Genomic DNA, 24352 nt, shown 5'->3' with positions numbered 1-24352 from the left:
CCCAGATGGAATCCCGTCATCAGGACCCTCAGAGGTGGAATCAGCGTCCTCCTGATCAGAAGGGGTCGACTGGAGTCTCCTCTTTTTTTGGAGGAGAGGGTCCAGTAGCAGGGCCAGGAGCAGGGCCAGGAACAGGGCCAGGAACAGGGCCAGGAACAGGGCCAGGAACAGGGCCAGGAACAGGGCCAGGAACAGGGAGAGAAGCCAGTGAGGCCCTAATCTCCTGTTTCATCATGGACCGCAACTCATCTATCAGAGATGGTTGTTCGGCCCTAATAATCTGGTCCGTACATTGCTGGCAAAGCTTTTTATCCCATACTGCAGGGAGCTTCTTTATACAGATGGGACATTTTTTAATTTTGTCCACTCTGTCAGGTCTATCAGGCTTATCGGACTTGTCAGTTTTTTCTGACTTCTCAGGCTTCTCTGATTTCTCATTTCTGTCAGTTTTCTTGGTGGCCTTGTCCTCCTAGAAAACACAGAGCAGAGAGCCATAAATCAACTGATGAGACCTATGTCCGAGGGACCATTCCCCTCCATACTCACAGTAGCAGGGGGCACACTGGGTTCTGCAGAGGCAGCTGCAGCGGAAGACATGACAGGGAGCACGGTCTTACCATGATCTGATGTCTTCATGGCAGCCCTTATGGAAAAGGGCCTGCCACCCCAGTGACGGTGCACGTTTTCCCCGCCTCCCGCATCCGGTCCTGGGCAGGCCGAGTCACTGTCGGCGTGCCACCACGCTGCCTCCGCAAACCGGAAGCGCTCGACCGGAAATCCGCAAGACCGGAAGTCCCGCCCCCGGGAGCACTTCCGGATCGCTCCGGCAGCGTGCATGCGGGAAGCGGCCGGCGGCTCGGAGGACGCCGGCCGGGGAGCTCAACAGCCTGCATCACCCCTCAGGAGGATCCGGAAGGCTGGAGCAGCGGTCCCCCACAGCGTGAGGGAACAGCAAGGGAGGAGCGGCGAAGGCCCGACCGATGCTGTCCGGCTGAAGGTAATAGGGGGAAAAAAAAAAAAAAAAAATATACACTGCAGGTCGCCGGCCACCACAGCATAGGAGAAAAACAAAACCTCTCCATGCCCCATGGGGACAGGAAAGACACTGGCTGTGGGAGGTGGGAGGGTCCTTTTAAACCTCTTGAACTTCCTGTCCCAATTAGGGCGTGGAGAGACAACCTCCTATGCTGTCGTGGAAGGGACTAGAGAAAAAGGGATTAGAGAGTAGAAGAGAGACAAAGAACAGAGCTGCAAGAAAAAAGAAACGTAAAGGCTCAGAGGTATAGCCTCTGTGCATTAAACAACCTAAAAAGGTACTAACGTATAACAGGAGCTTGTGCAACCTTGTCCGGTGGTACAGAGGCTCACACCCTATGTGGGGCGAAGTCTGGTCCAGTAAGTGGCAAGGTAGCACAGGAGCCTGCGAAACACTCTATTTGGTTTAACATTATAACGTGGTCTAACTGATTATCCATCGGCTATTGCATAAAGAATATGGTCTCTGGGCATGCAGAAAAATCTGACTATAGTTCTATAACTCACAACTATTGCGTTCTAAAAAACCTCTGCAGAAAGTCACACTCTCGTTGTTACTGGTGTCTTGTTAGGGTGCAGGGGTCCCCAGAGGAGAAACAGCCCCCCCCCCCCCACACAATTACTGTTGTATGCACAAGTTCCTGCCATCCATCCCAGTGTCTCCTCCCACTCGCACCTCCTCTCTTTTTTTTTTTTTTGGGAGCAAATGGGTGGACTCGGATCACGTGCAATTCCGATTTAATGCTGATGTCCCGTCGGTAGACTTAGTCCTTAGGCTGTAATGCGGCGTCCCGTGGTCGGTCCTCTTTTATCTCCCCCATTCGGTTTTTCTCTGGGGGTGAGTCCAGCAGGGGGACGTTCTTGGGGTCTTGTGGGTCTCCCCGTTAAGGCCAGACCATGCTCATTAAGTGCCTCCCAATCAGGCAAAGTGATGTTTGGTAAGTCCAGGCCGGTCAGGAAACCTCGTAGGTCTCCCGGGGCTCTGATTGTGAAGGTCTGGTGCGCTTTCCGCACCGATAAAGAGAAGGGGAACCCCATCTAAAAGGGATTTCCTTCTCTTGTAGGAGATTAAGTAGTGGTTTGAGGGCCGCTCTTTGGGCCAGTGTGAATCATGATAGATCTGGCATGATTCGGATAGTTTGGCCTAGGTGGGAGATTGTTCGCTTCTGACGCGCTGCCTGTAGAATCAATTCTTTAAGTTGGAAAAAGTGAATCCGGCAAATTACGTCCCTTGGTTGGGGGTTGTTCGGGTCAGGGGGCCGTAGGGCTCTATGGGCCCTGTCAATTTCTATAAAAGTGCCAGGCGGGCGCCGAAGCAGGCCATTAAAGATGGAAGTCAGTGTAGATGGGATATCTGCAGCGGTGATGGATTCTGGAAGGCCTCTAATCCGTAAGTTGTTCCTCCGATTTTTATTTTCAAGATCATCTAATGAGGCTTGAAGGCTTTGTAATTGGGAGGAGTGGCGTTTGACGGTGTCTGTCAGTGTTTGTATAATTTTTGTCGTGGAGTCACGGGACTGAGATATAGAGTCCACCTTTGATGAGAGATCCGTTAACTCTGAGCGAAACCGGGCAAATTCTTGTTTGCATTTGGAGACAATCTGTGATGTTAGGTTAGTTATGTCCTGTTTGGTGGGAATTGATTCAAGTAGTGTGCGTATATCTGCAAGGGTAATCGGCATGTCAGCCTCTGGAGGTGTATGATTATACAGCTGCTTCTTCTCAGAGGATTGTTGATCACATCTGGTGGGAGGGGTGGGTTCGCCTGTCAGTTCAGCAGGGGCGCCCCTGCGGTCTGGGGCCTTGCTATCTCTTTGTGTTCCTTTTCGGGGAGGTGGAACGTTCGACTCGGCCTCTATCACATCTCCACTTTTGGGGAGGCTGAGAGCCAGGAAGATCCCGTTGACCATCCAGCAGAGGATTCAGTGGAGTGCGGGGTGGGGGGGTCGTTCCATAGCCCCTGTATGATGGGCTCTAGTGTGGGCCTCAGAGGGGCCCCGGCTGCTGTGTTGGTCAGTTGTGGGTTAAAGGTGGACGCCCCTGCAGATGGGCGCAGGGCACAGGGGGACTGCGATCCCTCTCCTGCTCCCCCTCCCCTCTGCAGCTCCCTCTCGTGGAAGCAGGGTGAAGTTGGGGGCTCCTTCACCCACGTGGCGCCTTCACGCCCCCGCGACATCGTTGGTGTCTGTGACTCCCCCGGCGAGCACGCTGGGGAGCAACATGCAACGTTGCTGTCTCCCTCAGCGTGGATGGGGGAAGTGCCGCCATTCCTCCCCCGCACCTCACCTCCTCCTGAGCCGTCGCATCCCGTCTGCCCTCCTCAGCCTCCTGATCATGCATGCGATCCGGCCGGCAGGTTTCCTCTCTCTCACCGCCGGCTGCCTCACTCCGAAGGAGCGCGGGCACGCTTCCAGCTGTGCCTCCATGAGGGGGGCCACCATCCTGCTCCGCTGGATCCTCCTTCCCCTCCTGTCGCATGGCCGGACGCCTGGGGTATTCTGCAGCAGTAGAGGTCAGTGATGTCTGGGATGCTGGGTGCTGCCTGGGGGCTCGGTGATCGGTCCCAGGGGATGCGGGCTCCTCTGTGCGGACGCCTCGCGGCTGATCTCCTGATGCTGCCGGTGGGAAATCTCGAGACTCCCGTCGGGGAGGAATCTGGCGGGTTAGGAGCTGGGCGATATCCCCTTTTGTAGCTGGGGGTTGTGAGGACGCTCAGCCTTTTGCTTTTCTGGTGGTTTTGCCCATATTTTCAGTGGATGCCGATGGATTCGGATATGTGCTGCAGGAGCTCCAGAAAGTGCGTCCCTACACCTCCATAGCCAGCCACGCCCCCCAGGAGTTGTTTTTTTTTTCTACCAACTCTTAACTCTGGCTTCTAGAATGGGGCACCAAATAGGTTCTTCAAATGGAACAGCACTTTTTCAAATATTGGGTTGGGTTTTCACATTCCAGATTATTTCTGTAAATAAACCAGCCAAGTTGCAGACAGTTTGCATGCGATTTGCATTTGTCTACAGCAAGTGAGTCGTTTGTGGCCAGTGACAAAAAATCCAATACATTTGGAAATCGAAGTGCCACCATAGGAAATTATGGTATCAAATATTGCAATGTCATCATACGACTTCAGTGTTATGCAACACATTTTGCTGTGTACCTACCCTTAATTTTACAAATTGTAGCTATAGGGCACATGGACAGTTTCTTCTGTAGCTTGGTCAATCTCTATTTACCATATAAATAGTTTTCATTTGATTTTATTACATCATGGTGGAATTAAAATCCACAGTTTTGATCAAATACGTCTTTCTTAGCTTTGCCCTTCGATGTTAGTTTTCAAATGCAATTTTTTTACATCTTTTATTAAATCAAATCATTCAGTTTTCTAATATGCATATATTAGTAATTCTGCTCAAGTACTTTTCTTTTTATGAGTGAAGTTGACCCCTGTTTCCATATTTGACTGGTATATCATCCTGCAGAATACATTCAGTGGTGCAGATTTTGTGCTGGAATCTAAATTATGTTCACTTAAAGGAACTTTGTCACCAGGTTTTTGCCACCTAATCGGACAGCAGCATAATGTAGGGGCAGAGATACGGAATCCAGCAATATATCACTCACTGAGCTGCTTAGTGTAGTTTTGATAATCTCCTGCTAATTAACACTAGAAGTCCCAGAGAGGGGTCATTTAACATTTCTACGATTGGAACCCTATGGAGTTCGAAATTCCTGGGACTTCTAGTGATGATGTAATGATTTTATTATTACAGGACTACTTGCCACGCTGCCAGGTAGTCCAACATATTCATGAGTTCTGTAAAGCCCTGCCCACACCACAGATTGGCAGCCTTCTCATATACTTAAAAAGCTGAGTATGAATCTCCACATTCAAATAGATGGTAGATCTTCAGCAACCAGGGATTTTATCAAAATGACAGCAAGCAGCCCAGTAAGTGATACATCGCTGGAATCAGGGTCTCCGTCTCTACATTATGCTGCTCTCCGATAAGGTAGCAAAAAGCTGTTGACAGATTCCCTTTAAGTCCTGTCTCCAATGTGAGTAAATGAAATTTCATACCCCAATCACATGAGCTAGGACAACATGCAAAATAATCAGCATGCTATGTATACCACATAAAAAATCCACTATTTAGCTGCATTGAATGATGTGACTAATCCTACTGCAGATCCACCAGCACATCTACATCAGAAATCAGAGTGTACACTTTGGATTTCTGCTGCAAATTCTTTAAGTATTCATCAGTATTTGCACTAGGCAAAAACCTGAAAGTCGAAAAATTGTATTTGGGTACAGCTATGGTCTTTTTCCTACCTTTTGATTCTCTCATGCGTACGATCAGTGTTTTTCACAGATAAAGCATGAAGCCTTTGTCTATGGTGCTGTTCCCATATCTTTGTGTGGTTTGTTTGTTTTGTTTAATAGGTGTGTACAAAAAAGAAAAAAAAAACAAAAAGTCATAGATTGAAGGAGTTGTCCACTACTCTGACAACCCCTTCTAATTCCACGTTTCCTCCAGGTATAATAAAGCCTATACTCAACTCCCGTACCGGCACTCTTCCAGCAGTATTCGGGCTTGTGTGGGGTTGTGAATGACATGCGTCTAATCAATTAGCACCGGCTTCCTTCTCCCTGCCTGCGGACCAAACGAGAAAACAGGAAGTGAGCACAGCCACTGCCGCTCACTTCCTGTTAACTTCGAAGGTCCGAAGGCAGGGAGGAGGAGACCAGTGCTAATTGGACACGGGGATCACATGACGTCGTAACCCCACGCGTGCCTGGACATCCCTGGAAGAGCACTGGTACGGGAGGCGAGTATAGGATTTATTATACCTGGGGAGAAACTATTATAATTATAGTTATTCAAATATTTATAGAGCACTATTGATTCCATGGTGCTGTACATGAGAAGGGGTTACATACAGAATACATACACAAGTTACAATAGACAGACTGGTACAGAGAGAAGGAGGCTCTGCCCTTGCAGGCTTACAATCTATGGGATTTTAGGGAGTAGACAGTAGGTGGGGTTTTAGTCGGGTGGCAGTTCCGGCACAGTGGTGAGGCAGTAGCTATGGTGTTGGTGAAGCCGTGGTGTCTTTGGAGATTTATAGCCATTTCTGAACAGATGACTTCTTTTCAAGTTCTGTTTGATGCTTGCAAGTGTAGCAGATAATCTGATGTGTTGAAACTTCAAATTCCAACAGACTGGATGTCCGGGAGAAGTCTTGGAGGCAGTTGCATGAGGAGCAAATGAGAGAGGAGGGGAGAAGGAGATCTTGGGAGGGCCAGAGATTACATTTGGGAGATTATTTAGCAGATATACGGAGAAGACAGATTATGGACGGCTTTATAGGTCAGTATTAGTAGTTTGAATTTGATACAGTGGAGAATTGAGAGCCAATGGAGAGATTTGCAGAGGGGAGAAGTGGGGTGGTATTGAGAGAGGTGGATCAGTCGGGCAGCAGAACTAAGGATGGACTGGAGAGGTGTGAGAGTGTTAACAGGAAGGCCACAGGTGAGGATGTTGCAGTAATGGAGGCGGGAGATTGAGGGCATGCACTTGCATTTTTGTAGATTAAGAATTGAGGAAAGGATGGCTTTTCGAAATATTTTTAAGTTGAAGATGGCAGGAGGTGGTGAGGGATTGGATGTGTGGTATGAAGGATAAAGCAGAGTCAAAGGTCTCTCCGAGGCACTGAATGTTGGGTACTGGGGAGAGCATGTTATTTATTGTAACAGATCAGGTAGGGAGTGTAGGTGAGATGGAGGAAATGATTGATTCAGTTTTGGCCACATTGAGATTTAGGAAGTGAGGAAAAGGAGGATATGGCCGATACACTCTGTGATTCTGGACAGCAGAGATGTGACATCTGGGCCAGAGGTAGATATGAGTGTCATCAGCATATAGGTGGTACTGAAACCCATGGGACTTTGAGTTGTCCCAGGCCAAATGTATAGATGGAAAAAAGTAAAAGTCCCAGGACACAGCCTTGAGGAACGCCAACAGAGAGACTGCGGGATAAAGAGGTTGTGTGGGAGTGGGAGACACTAAAAGTGCGGTTGGAAAGTTATGAAGAGATCCAAGACAGGGCAAGGTCTCTGACACCAAGGGAAGAGAGGACCTATAATAGGAGGGAGTGGTCGACAGTGTCAAAGGCTAGGCTGAGGACAGGTCTAGAAGTAGGAGTATAGAGAAGTGATTGTTAGCTTTGGCAGTAAGTAAGTAATTTGTGATTTTAGTCAGGGCAGTTTCAGTAGAATGATGTGGGCGGAAGCTGGACTGTAGGTTGTGAAAGAGAGTTAGATGAGAGGTGGGAGGAAAGTTCAGCATGGACGTGCTGTTCGAGGAGTTTTGAAGCGAAAAGGAGTAGTGATATTGGAGTGATAGCTGGTAGTAGAGGTTGGATTGAGGGAAGGTTTCTTTAGGATAGGTGTGACTATTGCGTGTTTAAAAGCAGAAGGGAAGGTACCAGAGGTTAAAGATAGGTTTAAAAGATGGGTTAAGGCTGTAATAAGCATAGTGGTGAGGTTGGGGAGGAGATGGGATGGGGTCAAGTGCGCAGGTGGTGAGTTGCGCTTTCGAGAGAAGATGTGCAAGTTCTAAAGCGGTGATGGTGGGGTGCAAGTTTATGGGGGAGTGGCAGTAGTCTATTACATGAAGGGGTTTTGGTGATTGAGCAGAGAAGACTTGCCTTGTTTGGTCGATCTTTTCTTTGAAATATGTGGCAAAGGCTTCTGTGGAGATGAGGGAGGTTGGAGGGGGCAGTGGTGGGTGAAGGAGGGAGGTAAAAGTATTGAATAACTGTTTGGGGTTGTGTGTTAAAGAGAATATGGGGGTTCTGAAGTAATCCGGTTTAGCAGAGGTGAGGGCCAAATGAAATGTGTGAATTGCATTTTTGAATGTGGTGAAATCTTCCTGGGAGTGCATTTTCTTCCGCCGCCGCTAAGCAGCTCTAGACACTTGCCGAAGGTTTTTAGTGAGGCTGTTGTGCCATGGTTGCAATATGATTCGTCTCACTTTGCCATGCATGAGAGGGGTGAAGGAATCCATAGCTGATGTGAGAGTGGTGACGTAGAAAATGGTGGCACTGTCTGTCGTGGAGTGAAGATATGGAGGACAGTGGTAGGGTAGAGTCAGAAAGGGTGTGTATGTTAATGTGTGCAAGGTTTCTGCGGGGGTGTGCTAGGTGCTGGACAGGGGGGCAGGTGAGAAGGACAGGTCTGAAAAGGTCAGTAGATGGTGGTTTAGATAAGGGGAGAGGGGAGGTTGTGAGGTTAGAGAGCAGAGAGGGGTGAAGATAAGGTCTAGTGTGTCCATCTTTATGGGTGGTAGAGGTGGACCACTAAGATAGACAAAGCGAGGGACCGGAGTTTGGAGGCTGCTGACTGGCAGGTGTCAGTGGGGATGTTGAAATCGCCCATGATGGTAGAGAGAATGTCAACAGAGAGGAAATGTAGAAGCCAGGCAGAGAACTTGTCGATGAAGGCAGTGGTAGGGCCCGGGGGTCTGTATATGATTGGCCACTTGGAGTTTGGAGGGAGAATAGATGCAGACAGAGTGCACTTCAAAAGAAGGCAGGACAAGGGAGGGTAGAGGTGGGATTGGGTTAAAGCTGCAGTTATTAGAAAGGAGACCCACTCCTCCACCCTGTCTATTACCAGGGCAAGGAATGGGAAACAAGGAATTAGAATGGGTTGTCCTAGTAGTCGCCAACCCCTTTTAAACTCAATCAGGTCACAGCACAAAGTTGGCAGCCTGCTCACATCCTAGTGCTGTCTATTATTCACTGACTATTTGCTGGAAGATGCTACATTCCTCCATTTTCGTTCTTTTATGATAAAAATTGACACTGACCATGCACTGCTGTAAATCTGATAAAAACAATCTGTGTATGGCACTGATGGCTTGGCAAATGCGCTCGGGCAAAACCTGGATGTTTTAGGGCATGTACACACATCAGGTTTTTGCTGTGCGGCACAATCCGACGCTTTTCTGAGAAACCAGATGCGGAGATGGCTGTCGCCGCATCTGTTTTTTCCCCCATAGACTTTCATTAGCGCCCGATTGTGCTGCATGGCCGTGCGTTCTCTCCGTTTTTTGCCGGCATAATTGTCTGATCCGGCGGCCAGAAAAAACGCAGACTTAGACGTTTTTTGGTGTCATTAGCAAATCGCATCCCGCCGGATGCGGCGTAATGTATAATGGCTGTCTATAGACGCCGGATCCGGCGGGATGCGGCAAAAACCGGATTACATGGACGGCTCCGTTTTTTTAAACTGAGCATGCTCAAACTGGCACAACACAGCTATATAAAGCTATGTAGCTCCTCCATTGCAGGAAATAAAAGATTCAAAATAGAAATGGATACAAAACCTTTGTATCTGGTGTGTCATTTTAAGGTAACTTTACATGACTGGGTTATGTATCAAAGGAAAGCACCTATGGTACTTTGGGGTCTTTGTTTAAAAAAACATAATGTATACAAATGGGGATTTTTTTTTTTTTTTTTTTTTTTAAGGGTTTTTTTAAACCTTACATATGGGTTATATATGTAATAAAAGGGGGATTGAGGGATTTAACCCCTTCACGACCGGCCGATTTTTCGCTTTCTGTCTTTTTTTTTTTTTTTCGCCATTCTTCTGGGAGCCGTGACTTTTTTTTTGTTTTTCAGTCAATATGGTCATGTGAGGGCTCTTTTTTTGCGGAACGAGCTGTACTTTTAAATGAAACCATACGTTTTAACATTTAGTGTACTGGATAACGGCAAAAATTCCAAATGCAGAAAAATTGCAAAAAAAGTGCGATAGCACTATTGTTTTTGAGATTTTATTCACTGTGTTCACTAAATGGTAAAAGTGATGTGTGGGTGTGATGCCTCAGGTCAGTGCGAGTTTGTAGACACCAAACATGTATAGGTTTAGGGTTAAAAAAAAATCATAAAAAAATGGATCCGGCAAAAAAGCGGACAAACTGATGTGCTGGATGAAAAAACGGATGCACATGATCCGTTTTTGCCGGATCCGGTATGCCTGATCCGGAAAAAAAAAAACGGTCCGGCACATCCGTTTTTCCACAAATTTTGCCGGATCCGTTGTGGATTCTGCTGACGGAAAAAAACTGATGTGTGAACTTAGCCTTACATATGCAATCTTTTGTTTTATGCAGCAACATGTATTGGGCGGATTTCTAAACCATATAAAAGATTTAAAATATGAAAATACCTTGAAAAAGTCTCTGAAGGAGATGAGCGCTGATGAAGATTTGGATGATTTTCATCTGAGGAAATACTCCTACATGGATGAAGATGGGTCTTTATCACCCATTTCTGAGCCAGGGTAAGCATCACTTAGCTTTCAATTCACTATGAAGGAGGATCTTTCTAACATCAGTCTATAGTGTAGTCTTGATCTGAAAGCTATAGCTTCATTACCTGTATTAACCTAGAAATATAGGCCCTGGTTAATTAAGACTATCATTTTGCACGTCAGCCTTAGTGGGGGTTTGTGCGGAATAAGATGTACCACTCATTAAGAGGTGAGAGTTGCTTAATGAATTTGATGCATCCATTTGGCATAACATTTGTGGTGTTAAAAGCCGCCACGCCATGTATGAATTTGTTATGCGGGTGTTGCCTCTCCCTGTCCTGGCTCCTCCACGGCTCTGCCCATTTTGACGGAGCTTCCTAAAACTATTGTTTAAAATGTTAGGTTGCAAAATCACACTGCACATGGCAAAAATTTTGCAACTTTTATGCATTTTTTTGGTGTAAATATTTTGCTTTAGGGTCATAATGTCTGGTTCGTTTTGGTCCCAAAATATAATTTAGTAGCCATTTTAGTTTTTTCACAGTGAATTTTACAGCGTAATTAAACTCTTCAGTATAAGGCTATGTGCGCACTAGAAAGTGCCTTTTTCTTAAGAAAAAAACGGACCCTCTTAAAGAATCTTGCACTTGCGGTAAAAAACCGCACCAAAATCCGCATGCGGTTTTACCACGGATTTTCCGAAGGTTGGTCCCTGTGGATTTTGACAATTATCTATGACAAAAACCGCAGGTACCTGCAGAAAAGAAGTGACATGCTCATTAATTCCTCAGTGGAAAATCCGTGGGTATAAAAAAACGCAGTGGGCGCATAGCATTTTTTAAAACCCATAGGATTTGCTGGGGAATGACTGCAGCAATGTTAGACACATTTTCTGCAGCATATCCACGGTAAATACGCAGTTTGCGCACAGGGCCCAAGACCTTATTCACATATCCAATGTTCTCGATTAAGTGCAGTCTGTGGTTATAGTGAGGAATTTGCCCTCATTAACCTCTTCACAACATTTACGCTGAATGACGTAAAGTTACATCATACGGGCACATAAGCTGTGACCGCACAATCACCGCCTGGAACCCTGTGTAAGTGATAGCCGAGCTCTGGCTGTTTAACCCCTAAATGCCATGATCAAAAACAAATTGCAGCATTTAAAAGGCTAGAAGAGGGAGGAGGCTTCCTCTCCCATCTGATTAGCACCCATAGGCCGGTGTCATACTTGCGAGTGCCTCGAGTGTATCTTGCGCGGGTATCGTGGTGCACTACCCAGCATGGACTCCCACACTCCCCACATGAGCGTCTCAGCTGCAAAGAGATGCATGCAACTGACCCACTCCTATGAGGAGGTGCGAGTCTGTGCCAGGTGGTGCACCGCAATACTCGCAAGATACAAGCGAGGCACTCGCAAGTGTGACACTGACCTTACAACACAATCGTGCGCTGCTGATGGTAGTCATGACAACCGGGGGTCAAATCATGACCAGGAGCATGGACTAATAGACGTTTTGTTAGTGTAATGCATTGCAATGAATAGGAATAGTAATGCATGATACCAGTAATCAGAGTGATAAGTTAGTCTCATAGAAGGACTAAGTAAAAAAAATAATAATTTTTAAAATATTTAAATAAAATTACAAAATAAAGAACAAGAAAAATGAAAAAAAAAACCCCACAAAATAAACAAAAAATAGTACATATTTGATAGCTCTGCGTCCAGAATGACCCAATCTATAAAACTCGCTGTTAACTTCTTCAGTGAACACCGTAAAAAATAAATGTGACAAAATAGCTTTTTCATCATACCACAGAAAAATGTTGTAATAAACGTGATCAAAATTCGTATTAAAAAAAAAAAATGATGACGCTAAAAACATTGTCTTGTCCTGCAAAAAAAAAAAGCCACCATACAACTGTCAGAAAAATAGGTTATAGCTCTCAGAATACAAGGATGCAAAATCAATTTTTTTCTTTTCTATAAAATTATTTTTGTGTAAAAGCTGCAAAACAAAAATATAAATGTGGTATTGCTGTAATTATATGGACACAAAAAGAATAAAGCGGTCTTATCACTTTTACCACATGCTTAGCAGATAAAAAAAACAGCTATTTCTAAATTGCTGTTTTTTTTGTTAATTCTGCCTCCCAAAAATCGGAATAAAGAGCAATCTGCATGAAAATGTTACCAATAAAAACTTTAACTCATCACTCAAACAAGCCCTCACATGACTGCAGAAATATAGAAACATTACAGCTCTCAAATACTAATGCTTAAACTTTTTTTGTAGTTTTTTTTTTTGTTTTTTTTTACTTTTTGTGTGCGATAGTAGCCAAACAAAAAAAGTTATAATTTTCTTTATTCTACCTACTAAATATAGCAGTAAGGCTCTGCTCATATTTATCCTGCACTCTACGCTGACCACTAACATTGAGGATCACGTGTAAATCTCTGAAATGTGTTTCAGACAGCACCTCCAACAGAACATTCACTGAGGCAGAGGGAGTCACCTATGATCCTGCAGTGTCTATCTTTTGAACACTTAGTTCATTAAAGTGCTGTCAACTAGTTTTGTGCACTTTTCAAAAGTACACGGCAGAACAGAGGCTAGATTCAGAGATTTAAATGGAAAACCTGATATAAGTGCTCAGTTTTGTACGCAGGATAAATGTGATCCTAATAAAATCTGGAAGTTTTCACATTACTGGTAGCACAAAAATTATTAAAAAAGAAAAAGCCATGGATCCCCCCCCAAAAAAAGAAATCCAGCAAAATCTGCACAGCCAAATGCCCTCCCCACCTTTCCCCCCCCCCCCCCCCGTCTTCTGAGCCAGACAGTGTGCTATGACCACATGTTTAGACTTTCTTTAGAGAGAACTCAATTTCCATGGTGCATGTCTCCGTAAGCATGAGTTCTGCAGAATGTATGGGCACTAAAATGTACGGACACTGACTACGTTAGAGCGAAACACGCGTCGTGGTGAGGGGACACAGTACAATCACTTTATCAACTTCCTATAAGGTAATTAATGTGAGCATCTCTTAGATCCTATTATGTAACGAAACCACCTTGTGCACTAGAATATGGTCAACAGGTTAAATAGGTAGCAATAACATTGTTTCTGCTCTGTATGTCTCTTGTTACTTAGGGGTACTTTACACGCTGCGACATCGCTAGTGATTGCTAGCGATGTCGAGCGCAATAGCTCCCGCCCCCATCACTCGTGCGACATTTGGTGATCGCTGCCGTAGCGAACATTATCGCTATGGCAGCGTCACACGCACATACCTGGTCAACAATGTCGCTGTGACCGCCGAACAATCCCTCCTTCAAGGGGGAGGTGCGTTCAGTGTCATAGCGACGTCACTGCGGCGTCACTAAGCGGCCGGCCGATAGAAGCAGAGGGGCGGAGATGAGCGGGACTTAACATCCCGCCCACCTCATTCCTTCCGCATTGCCGGTGGACGCAGGTAAGTAGTTGTTCGTCGCTCCCGCGGTGTCACACATAGCGATGTGTGGTGCCGCAGGAACGACGAACAACATCGTTCCGGTGGCAGCAGCGATATTAAGGAAATGAACGACGTGTCAACGATCACCGTTTTTGGAATGATTTTGCGATCGTTGATCGTCGCTCATTGGTGTTATACACTGCGATGCCGCTACCGGCGCCGGATGTGCGTCACGAACGCCGTGACCCCGACGATATATCAGCGATGTCGCAGCGTGTAAAGTACCCCTTAGTGACCCAGTGATGCATCTTATTTGTGGTGAATATACCAGGTATTCCTTTATACAGTTGCTTCTACCTAACATATTGTATACAGTTATAGCTGTATTGAACAATCACGTGTGCAGCATACCTGCTTTTGTTATTTTGTTTCTCAGTGTCCCTGATATTTCTATATTTTCATATTTTTATCTACATGAAGCACTGTTTCCTGTTTTATTCCATTTGTTTTTGGATAGTCTAGTAGTGTATACAGTTAGGTCCAGAAATATTTGGACAGTGACACAAGTTTTGTTATTTTAGCTGTTTACAAAAACATGTTCTGAAATACAATTATATATATAATATGGGCTGAAAGTGCACACTCCCAGCTGCAATATGAGAGTTTTCACATCCAAATCGGAGAAAGGGTTTAGGAATCATAGCTCTGTAATGCATAGCCTCCTCTTTTTCAAGGGACCAAAAGTAATTGGACAAGGGACTCTAAGGGCTGCAATTAACTCTGAAGGCGTCTCCCTCGTTAACCTGTAATCAGTGAAGTAGTTAAAAGGTCTGGGGTTGATTACAGGTGTGTGGTTTTGCATTTGGAAGCTGTTGCTGTGACCAGACAACATGCGGTCTAAGGAACTCTCAATTGAGGTGAAGCAGAACATCCTGAGGCTGAAAAAAAAAAGAAAAAATCCATCAGAGAGATAGCAGACATGCTTGGAGTAGCAAAATCAACAGTTGGGTACATTCTGATTAAAAAAGGAATTGACTGGTGAGCTTGGGAACTCAAAAAGGCCTGGGCGTCCACGGATGACAACAGTGGTGGATGATCGCCGCATACTTTCTTTGGTGAAGAAGAACCCGTTCACAACATCAACTGAAGTCCAGAACACTCTCAGTGAAGTAGGTGTATCTGTCTCTAAGTCAACAGTAAAGAGAAGACTCCATGAAAGTAAATACAAAGGGTTCACATCAAAATGCAAACAATTCATCAATTCCAAAAATAGACAGGCCAGAGTTAAATTTGCTGAAAAACACCTCATGAAGCCAGCTCAGTTCTGGAAAAGTATTCTATGGACAGATGAGACAAAGATCAACCTGTACCAGAATGATGGGCAGAAAAAAGTTTGGAGAAGAAAGAGAACGGCACATGATCCAAGGCACACCACATCCTCTGTAAAACATGGTGGAGGCAACGTGATGGCATGGGCATGCATGGCTTTCAATGGCACTGGGTCACTTGTGTTTATTGATGACATAACAGCAGACAAGAGTAGCCGGATGAATTCTGAAGTGTACCGGGATATACTTTCAGCCCAGATTCAGCCAAATGCCGCAAAGTTGATCGGACGGCGCTTCATAGTACAGATGGACAATGAACCCAAGCATACAGCCAAAGCTACCCAGGAGTTCATGAGTGCAAAAAAGTGGAACATTCTGCAATGGCCAAGTCAATCACCAGATCTTAACCCAATTGAGCATGCATTTCACTTGCTCAAATCCAGACTTAAGATGGAAAGACCCACAAACAAGCAAGACCTGAAGGCTGCGGCTGTAAAAGCCTGGCAAAGCATTAAGAAGGAGGAAACCCAGCGTTTGGTGATGTCCATGGGTTCCAGACTTAAGGCAGTGATTGCCTCCAAAGGATTCGCAACAAAATATTGAAAATAAAAATATTTTGTTTGGGTTTGGTTTATTTGTCCAATTACTTTTGACCTCCTAAAATGTGGAGTGTTTGTAAAGAAATGTGTACAATTCCTACAATTTCTATCAGATATTTTTGTTCAAACCTTCAAATTAAACGTTACAATCTGCACTTGAATTCTGTTGTAGAGGTTTCATTTCAAATCCAATGTGGTGGCATGCAGAGCCCAACTCGCGAAAATTGTGTCACTGTCCAAATATTTCTGGACCTAGCTGTATATATATATATTTTTTTTTTTTTTTGCTTAATTGCATGACTTGGTCACTTCTGATTTTCAGCATACTGATTGAATGGTTAGGCTATGTGCCCACGGGACCTTGTACCTGCGGATTTTGCCGCGAGAAACCTGCGGATTTATCTGGATTTTCCAGATAAATCCACAGGTTTTAGCATGTACAGTCACTCCCCATGTTATCCTATGGGACATGGGGAGTGCTGTGTCCCCGCTGTGGAAAGTGCGGCAGCCGAACATGCTGCGGATGTCCGCATCCGCAGGTATAATTGCATGTCAATTATTCATGCGGAATTACCTGCGGATGTCCCGGCCCTTCGCTATGGAGATAGAGGCTGGGACGTTTGCAGGTAATTCGCATGAATGTCCGCATGTTTCCCGCAGCTATTCCGCTGTAATCTAGCAGCTAAAAATAGCTGCGGACGCCGGCGGGCAGCTGCGGGAAACATGCGCTCGTACCTGCGGATACATCGGCAGGTACGAGCGCCCGTGGGCACATAGCCTTATAATGTACAGGTACTACAAAAACAGATTTGCAATTTTTTTCATTCCACAACATACATTGCTGCTAGTTCCTGGAAAACACCAACGTAGCCAAAATTGTTACTACGCCTGTAGATAAATTCCTGGAGGAGTGTAATTTCAAAAATTGGGTCACTTGGGCAGGATTCTGCTCTTCTGGCACTTTGGGGCTCTACATATGAAGTTGGAAAATTATTGTACGGAAATCTGTACTCCAGGCATCAAATAGTGCTCCTTTTTTTTTACGAGTCTTGCCCTGTGGCTAAGCAGTAATGTATAGCCATATGTGGGATATTTCCACGCTCACAGTGTGACAAATTTTTGTGCATTTCTACTCATTAACCCTTATGAAAATTGGAAATCTGGGACCAAAACAACATTTTGGTGGTTAAAAGTTAATTATTCTTCACAACCCAATGGTACAAAATTCTTTGAGGCACATACAAGTTCTTCTCAATAAATTAGAATATCATCAAAAATGTTGATGATTATGGCTTACAATGAAAACCCAATAGTTATTATCTCAGAAAATTAGAATAATTAACAGAAAACCCCTGCAAAGGCTTCCTAAGTGTTTAAAATGGTCCCTCATACTCGATAATGGTATAACTAAAAACATCAGGTCAGGGTGCAAAAAATAAGCCCTCACATAGCTCCAGTTCCCGAAAAAGGAGAACACTGCAGATCTCAGAAAATGGCAACATAAGCGCAATTATTTATTTATTTTTTTACACCATTGAAATAAAATAAAACTATATATGTTTTAGTATCTATGAACTCGTACCAACCTAGGGAATTGTAATGCCAGGTCAGTTTTACCATAAAGTGAACATGGTAAATGCAAAACCCAAAAACTCGTCGAATGACACCTGTTTTTTTTTTTTTTTTTTAATTTCACCACACTTGAAAATTTTTGCCTGTTTTCCTGAACAATATAGGGCAGAATGAATGGTGTCATTCAAAAGTACAACTCGCCCTGCAAAGAAAAAAAACCTCGTATAGCTATATTGGCGGTAAAATAAAACTTATGCCTCTTGGATGATGGGGAGGGAAAACAACGAAAACTAAAAATGAGAAAATCGGGTAGTGAAAGAGGTAATAGCGTTCTAAATCTATTTGGCTGAAAACACTACTGCAGCAAAGATAGTAATAAGGTGCGTGGGTTTTTTTTTTTTTTTATTCACAACTCATTTCAACGCCATACCAGTGCCTTTATCAAGTAAAAAAAAAAGCATGACAGCAGATGGATTTTTAAAGGCACAAAATGGATTCCCTTCCAACGCCAAAAAAATCGACATGAACCATCATTTTTTTGGTATCTTCACATGAGCATTCATGAAAGTTTTTGTTTTTCTAATATTGTAGTGTAACTTGCATTTTTTTCTTTAAAACAATCCATTTGTTTCTCCCCACTTCAAATATAGTTTAATTAAAATTAGTGTTAATTAAATTTTTGATGTGTTAAGTAAATTGCCTGACCAATTGAGGTACAGTTTTTTTTTACTTGTGGATTTTTTTTTTTTTATGAACTAGTTAGTAGTCATGGCCAAAACTGTTGCCACCCTTTACATTGTTCCAGAAAATGAAGTATTTCTTTCTGAAAATGATTGCAATTACATATATTTTGCTATACAAATGTTTATTTCCTTTGTGTGTATTGCAACAGCACAAAAAAGATGGGGGGAGGCAAATTACACATAATTTCACACACAAACCCCAAAATGTTCTAGACAAAATTATTTTCACCCTTCCAAAATGTTGGGTAAAACAACTCACCTGTGGCAAGTAACCGGTGTGGGCAATATGAAAATCACACCTGAAGCCAGATAAAAAGAGAGAAGTTGACTCAATCTTTGTGTGCCACACTAAGCATGGAGAACTGTCTGAGGACTTGAGAACCAAAGTTGTTGAAAAATATCAACAATCTGAAGGTTACACCTCCATCTCCAGAGATCTTGATTTTCTTTTGTTTTAAAGTATTTTTATTAAAGGGTTTGCAAAATAGAGGGAAAGGGGAAAGCCAATGCATCAAGGAGAAAGTAGTTTACAAATTGTGATATCAAATGTATTTCTTTAACAAGAAATATTGTGAGAGAATGAACAAAACGAAGGGAGGGAAGAAGATATGAGGGCAAAGGGAGGAGGAAAGTGTTGTAATTTTATTGGGAAATAAGGGTTGGTAAGAGGGAGAGGGAGAACATCCAAGTAAAATTCTAGATCTTAAAAACATATAACCAAAACTTATACAAGCAAACTATTTGAAATACCTAAGAAGCGTTGATAATAGATGACCTTAAATTATTAAAATTTTGATTTTGTTAGAGAAATTTTCTTGATTTTCTTTTGTCCACGGTGGTCAATATAATCAAGAAGTTTACAACTCGTGGCAGTGTAGCGATTCTCCTTTGACGTAGGCTGCCAAGAAAAGTTGATGAAAGGTTGCAACACAGGATAGTCCGGGTGGTGGATAAGCAGCCCCAATCAAGTTCCAAAGAAATGAAAGCTTTCCTCTAGGCTCTGAGTGCATCAGTGTAAGTGCAAACTATCCTTTGACATTTGAATGCCATGAAACGCTGTGGCAGGAGACCCAGGAGGACCACACTGCTGATACATACATTAAAAAGCTAGACTGCAGATTGCCAAAATGTGCTTGAGTAATCTAAAATCCTTTTGGGAAAGTGTCTAGTGGACAGATGAAACCAAGATAAGAGATTTTTGGTAAATCACATCATTCTACTGTTTACCGAAAACAGAATAAGGCTTATAAAGAAAAGAACGCAGTACCTACAGTCACACATATGGTGGAGATTTAGGCTATGACCGCACTTTGCGTTGCCCTACATGCAGTTTAGAACGCACCTTTTTGCCTTAATTGATTTAGCCAAAGTTGCCTTTTCCATAAATTTCGCGCTAAAAACGCATGCGTATTTACCGCGTTTTTAGATGTTTTCAGCGCTTTTTACATGCTTTTTCACCTGCGTTTTGACAGATGCGTTTTGAACATCAAGACACTGCTAAATAAAGATGAAATAGTCAAACAGAATGACAAAAGAGGAAAAAAAAGGAAAATATATATAATTTTGGAATTAATAATGAAAATGGTTATACCGTGTTTTTCCAAAAATAAGACCTCCCCCAAAAATAAGCCCTAGCAGGGATTTTCAGCATTTTCGGAGAAAGGCTTAAATATAAGCCCTCCCTCGAAAATAAGCCCTAGTCGCGGATCAATAATGAAGTGTCCGTGCAGCTAAAAAAGTTAGATACTGCAGGACACTTCATTATAGACAGCAGCACCCGGCAATCACACTCACCAGACGCCGAGCGGCAGGACCTGCAGTGATCACACACTCGCACACATCAGCTCACACACACACACGCGCACACACACACACACTCAGATCTCACACACACTCAGATCTCACACACACTCAGATCTCACACACACTCAGATCTCGCACACACTCAGATCTCGCACACACTCAGATCTCGCACACAATCAGATCTCGCACACAATCAAATCGCACACACAGTCAGATCGCACACATAATCAGATCGCACACACAAACATCAAATCACATACACACACACACGAACATCGGATCTAACACACATCGGATCGCATACACACTCTTCTCATCCAGCAACACCGATCTCTTCTCGCCGGGAGAATCCAGAGAGGCAGTGCAGTAGAGCACAACGAACAGGACTTGCGGCCGGAGACGTGACTTGCTCTCATTCCCTGCTGCCGTAAGTGCTGGATGTGATGCGATGTGTGCATCTGTGATCGGCTGTGTGTGATCGGCTGTGTGTGTCTGCGTTCGGCTGTGTGTGTCTGCGTTCGGCTGTGTGTGTCTGCGTTCGGCTGTGTGTGTCTGCGTTCGGCTGTGTGTGTCTGCGTTCGGCTGTGTGTGTCTGCGTTCGGCTGTGTGTGCCTGCGTTCGGCTGTGTGTGCCTGCGTTCGGCTGTGTGTGCCTGCGTTCGGCTGTGTGTGCCTGCGTTCGGCTGTGTGTGCCTGCGTTCGGCTGTGTGTGCCTGCGTTCGGCTGTGTGTGCCTGCGTTCGGCTGTGTGTGCCTGCGTTCGGCTGTGTGTGCCTGCGTTCGGCTGTGTGTGTGTGTGAGAGATCTGCTGTGTGTGCCTGTGATCTCCTTTGTGTGTCAGCTAGCAGCAGGGTAGGACGGCGTGCAGCACCGACCGCAGATCACAGGAGGCCCTGGGAGCCACGCAGACGTCCTGGTCTAGTGAGTAGGAGTCTCCTGGGAAGTGTGGGGGGGTCTGCTTTTTTGGGGGGTAAACGTACCCCCAACCGTGTTTCTCCAAGAATAAGACCTCCTCCAAAAATAAGCCCTAGTGCTTTTTTGGGGGGCAAAACAAATATAAGACAGTGTCTTATTTTTGGAAAAACACGGTATTTCATGAAATTATAGCGGTTTTATAATATTTAATGCTAAAATAGCAATAAAATCATAATTTTCTTAAATTTAATTGTCGGACTATGTGTGTGAAAAGGGACATTTTATTCCATTATTTTAATGTCAGAAAAGCATGCGTTTTTGAAGTCCAAAACGCAGTGTTTCTGCACCTAAAAAGCAGATAAAACGCAAGAATTTTGATGTTTGTTGCTTTTTGCTACTTCTCATTTATTTCAATGTTAGCAAAACGCTGCAGAAATGGCAAAAATAATTGACATGCTGTTTCTTTGAACGCATGGTTTTTGTCACAAATTATGCAAATTAAACGCAGCGTTTGAAAATGCAAAGTGCGGTCTAGAAATCCCCATTTTCCATTGACTTTGCTGCAAAATCAAAACACATGCTTTTGGCATGAAAAAGGTGCAATTCAAAACGGACCTAAAAAGCAGCTAAAACGCAGGTGGAAACGCAGAGTGCCGTCATACCCTTTATATATATATATATATATATATATATATATATATATATATATATATATATATATATATATATATATATATATATATATATATATATATATATAATATATATATAAAATATGTGTATGTATGTATGTTTTGGGGTTGTTTTGCTGCGTCTGGCACGGGGTGTCTTGACTGTGTGCAAGGTATTATGAAATTTGATATGACAAAATGATTTTCGGTTGCAATGTAGTTCCAAGTGTCATAAAGCCGCCTTTGCGTCCCAGATCATTGGTCTTCCAGCAGGACCATGACCCCGAACATACTTCAAGAACTACCCAGAAATGGATGGACACAAAGTTCTGGAGAGTTCTGAAGTGACAGCAATGAGTTCGGATCTAAATCTCATCGAACACCTGTGGAGAGATCTTGAAAGATGCCTTCTCCCAACAGCAATTTCAAGTATGAGAGACCTGGAGCAGTTTGCAAAATAAGTCGTTCAAAATTCCAGTTGAGAGGTGTAAGAAACTTTGTTGATGATTTATAGGAAATGATTGCAGTTATTTATTCCAAAAGGTGTGCCACCAAATATTAAGTTGAGGGTAACAACAATTTGGTCCGGACTACTTTTGGAGTTGTGTGAAATTTTGTCCAATTTTTCTCCCTTTTTTTTTTTTTTATTTTATGCTTGCAAAGGGGAAACACAGCTGAACTTTAGGATAAAAAAACACTGTTAGGCTATGTGCCCACGGGGAGAGTGTCCTGCGGTTATATCCGCAGGACATTCCGCAGGAGCTCCCAGAAATCCGCAGCACAACTTTGTCTGTTTCCATGCTGTGGATTATTTGCGGAATGTCCTGCGGATATGGTGCGGGCATTCTGCATTGAGGATACAGTACCATGGCTTCGGCACTGCATCCTCAATGCAGAACAAGTGCTGCAGTGATCGGGGCGTTCATACTTACCTGCATCACGCAGCACCTCACTTTCCAGCGTCCGGGTCACTGTCAGCGTCTCCAGGAGAAGGTGGGCGGGCCTGAACTAGCTCCGGCTGTCACATGACCGGAGCTCGTGCAGTCCCCGCCCACCTCTTCCTTTCTGTACCTGGAGCCACCGCGCTCCTGTACACCGGACAGAGAAAGTGACTCCGGTGAGGCAGGTAAGTATATGGGACCCTGCGGAGAAATCCGCAGGAATAATTGACATGCTGCTGATTTTTCCGCAGGGAAATTCGCATTATTTCCGCTGCGGAAAAATCCGCAGCGTGGGCACAGCAGTTCCGAAATACCATAGAAATGGCTGGGAAGTAGCTGTGCTGCAGATTTTTTAAAAATCCGTGGCAAGTTCCTCGCAATTTCCGCAGCGTGGGCACATAGCCCGTGGAAAATGCATCCTCAATTGTATCCTCAATGCAGAATGTCCGCACCATATCCGCAGGACATTCCGCAAATAATCCGCAGCATGGAAACAAAGTTGTGCTGCGGATTTCTGGGAGCTCCTGCGGATATAACCGCAGGACACTCTCCCCGTGGGCACATAGCCTTAAACCTGCTGTTTCTAAGCTGCTTCTTTACTGCCAAGAGAGCAAGTTTTGAATGTTTGGGGGGGGGGGGAAGCAATGTCTGAACATAGCCTTTCAGAGGACTGAGTGAGTCTTCAAATTAATCAGGTCTATATATTGTTTATTTTAACATATTTACATTAATTCTAGGGAAAACCTTGGGGAAGATGAAGCAGAGGAAGAAGTAAAAGTTGTGGTGAGTTGTTCTTTGTTGTTTTTGCTTTCTTTCTTACCTTTCTTACATTTTTCTTTTTTTTTATTTTTACTTTTTTTTTTCTCCAATGCTTGATCATAACCTGCTCCTTCTCCTGCCCCCTGTATTCCTTTTTATTTATTCTGTGAGCTGCTCCCCCTTGGTAAATAACATAAAAATTAGCACCAAACAAAAATGGCCCATATCCCTGGAGCAGTATGATGGATATAAGAAAAAAAAATTGAATATTCAAAGGAGCAGTGGGATAAAATAAGAGCAAACATTGGCCACTTTTGATGTGGTGACAGGTTCATTCACAAAAGATGTAAACTTTACACACTATTGATGTGAAGTGGTAAGTATTTCGGTGCTGTGACTTTATAGGCAAATGCAAAAGGGTGCTCCTTAAGCGACAGTGATGTTTCAACTCAGACGAATCTCTCAAACAGTCGCTATAAAATATTGGAAATAAACATTCTAAGCATGACATAAACAAGTATCTATCCAATATACATGTGTATACATTTCAGTTCAAAAGTTTGGGGTCACCTAGACAATTTTTTTTTTTTTCCATGAAAAATCATACTTTTATTTATCAAATGAGTTGCATACTGAATAGAAAATATAGTCCAGACATTGACCAGGTTAGAAATAATGATTTTTACTTGAAATAATAATTTTCTCCTTCAAACTTTGCTTTCGTCAAAGAATTCTCCCTTTGCAGCAATTCCAGCTTTGCAGACCTCTGGCATTCTAGCTGTTAATTTGCTGAGGTAATCTGGAGATATTTCACCCCTCCCACAAGTTGGATTGGCTTGATGGGCACTTTTTGCGTACCATACGGTCAAGCTGCTCCCACAACAGCTCAATACAGTTGAGATCTGGTGACTGGTCTGGCCACAGAATGCTTCCTTTGCAGCAATTCTAGCTGTTAATTTGCTGAGGTAATCTGGAGCTATTTCTCCCCCCCTTCCACCCCCACCATGCAGCCAGAAGCCCCTCCCACAAGTTGGATTGGCTTGATGGGCACTTTCTTTATCGTTCCTTATGGGAGACCCAAACCATGGGTGTATAGCTTCTGCCTCCGGTGGACACACAAAGTTCTACACTAAAAGTGTATCTCCTCCCTCCGAGCATATACACTCCCCGGATGACAAATCCAACCAGTTCAATGCTTTG

At 43.9% G+C, this 24352-nt stretch overlaps 1 protein-coding gene across 2 annotated transcripts in view; it reads left to right on the top strand.

Annotated features, from left to right (window-relative positions):
* TAF1D (TATA-box binding protein associated factor, RNA polymerase I subunit D) overlaps positions 1-24352 on the top strand; it is a 54565-nt gene that overhangs the window by 19670 nt on the left and 10543 nt on the right. For both annotated transcript variants that reach the window (XM_075336348.1, XM_075336349.1), the window contains exons 4-5: positions 10224-10393; positions 23131-23176. In XM_075336348.1, the coding sequence (XP_075192463.1) occupies positions 10224-10393; positions 23131-23176 (216 nt within the window). The remainder of the gene's footprint in view (positions 1-10223; positions 10394-23130; positions 23177-24352) is intronic.

This window comes from Anomaloglossus baeobatrachus, chromosome 2, assembly GCF_048569485.1.
Source record: "Anomaloglossus baeobatrachus isolate aAnoBae1 chromosome 2, aAnoBae1.hap1, whole genome shotgun sequence".
Taxonomy (NCBI): domain Eukaryota; kingdom Metazoa; phylum Chordata; class Amphibia; order Anura; family Aromobatidae; genus Anomaloglossus; species Anomaloglossus baeobatrachus.
Note: the sequence above shows the minus strand (reverse complement) of the source record. Positions and strands in the feature narration are given on the sequence as shown.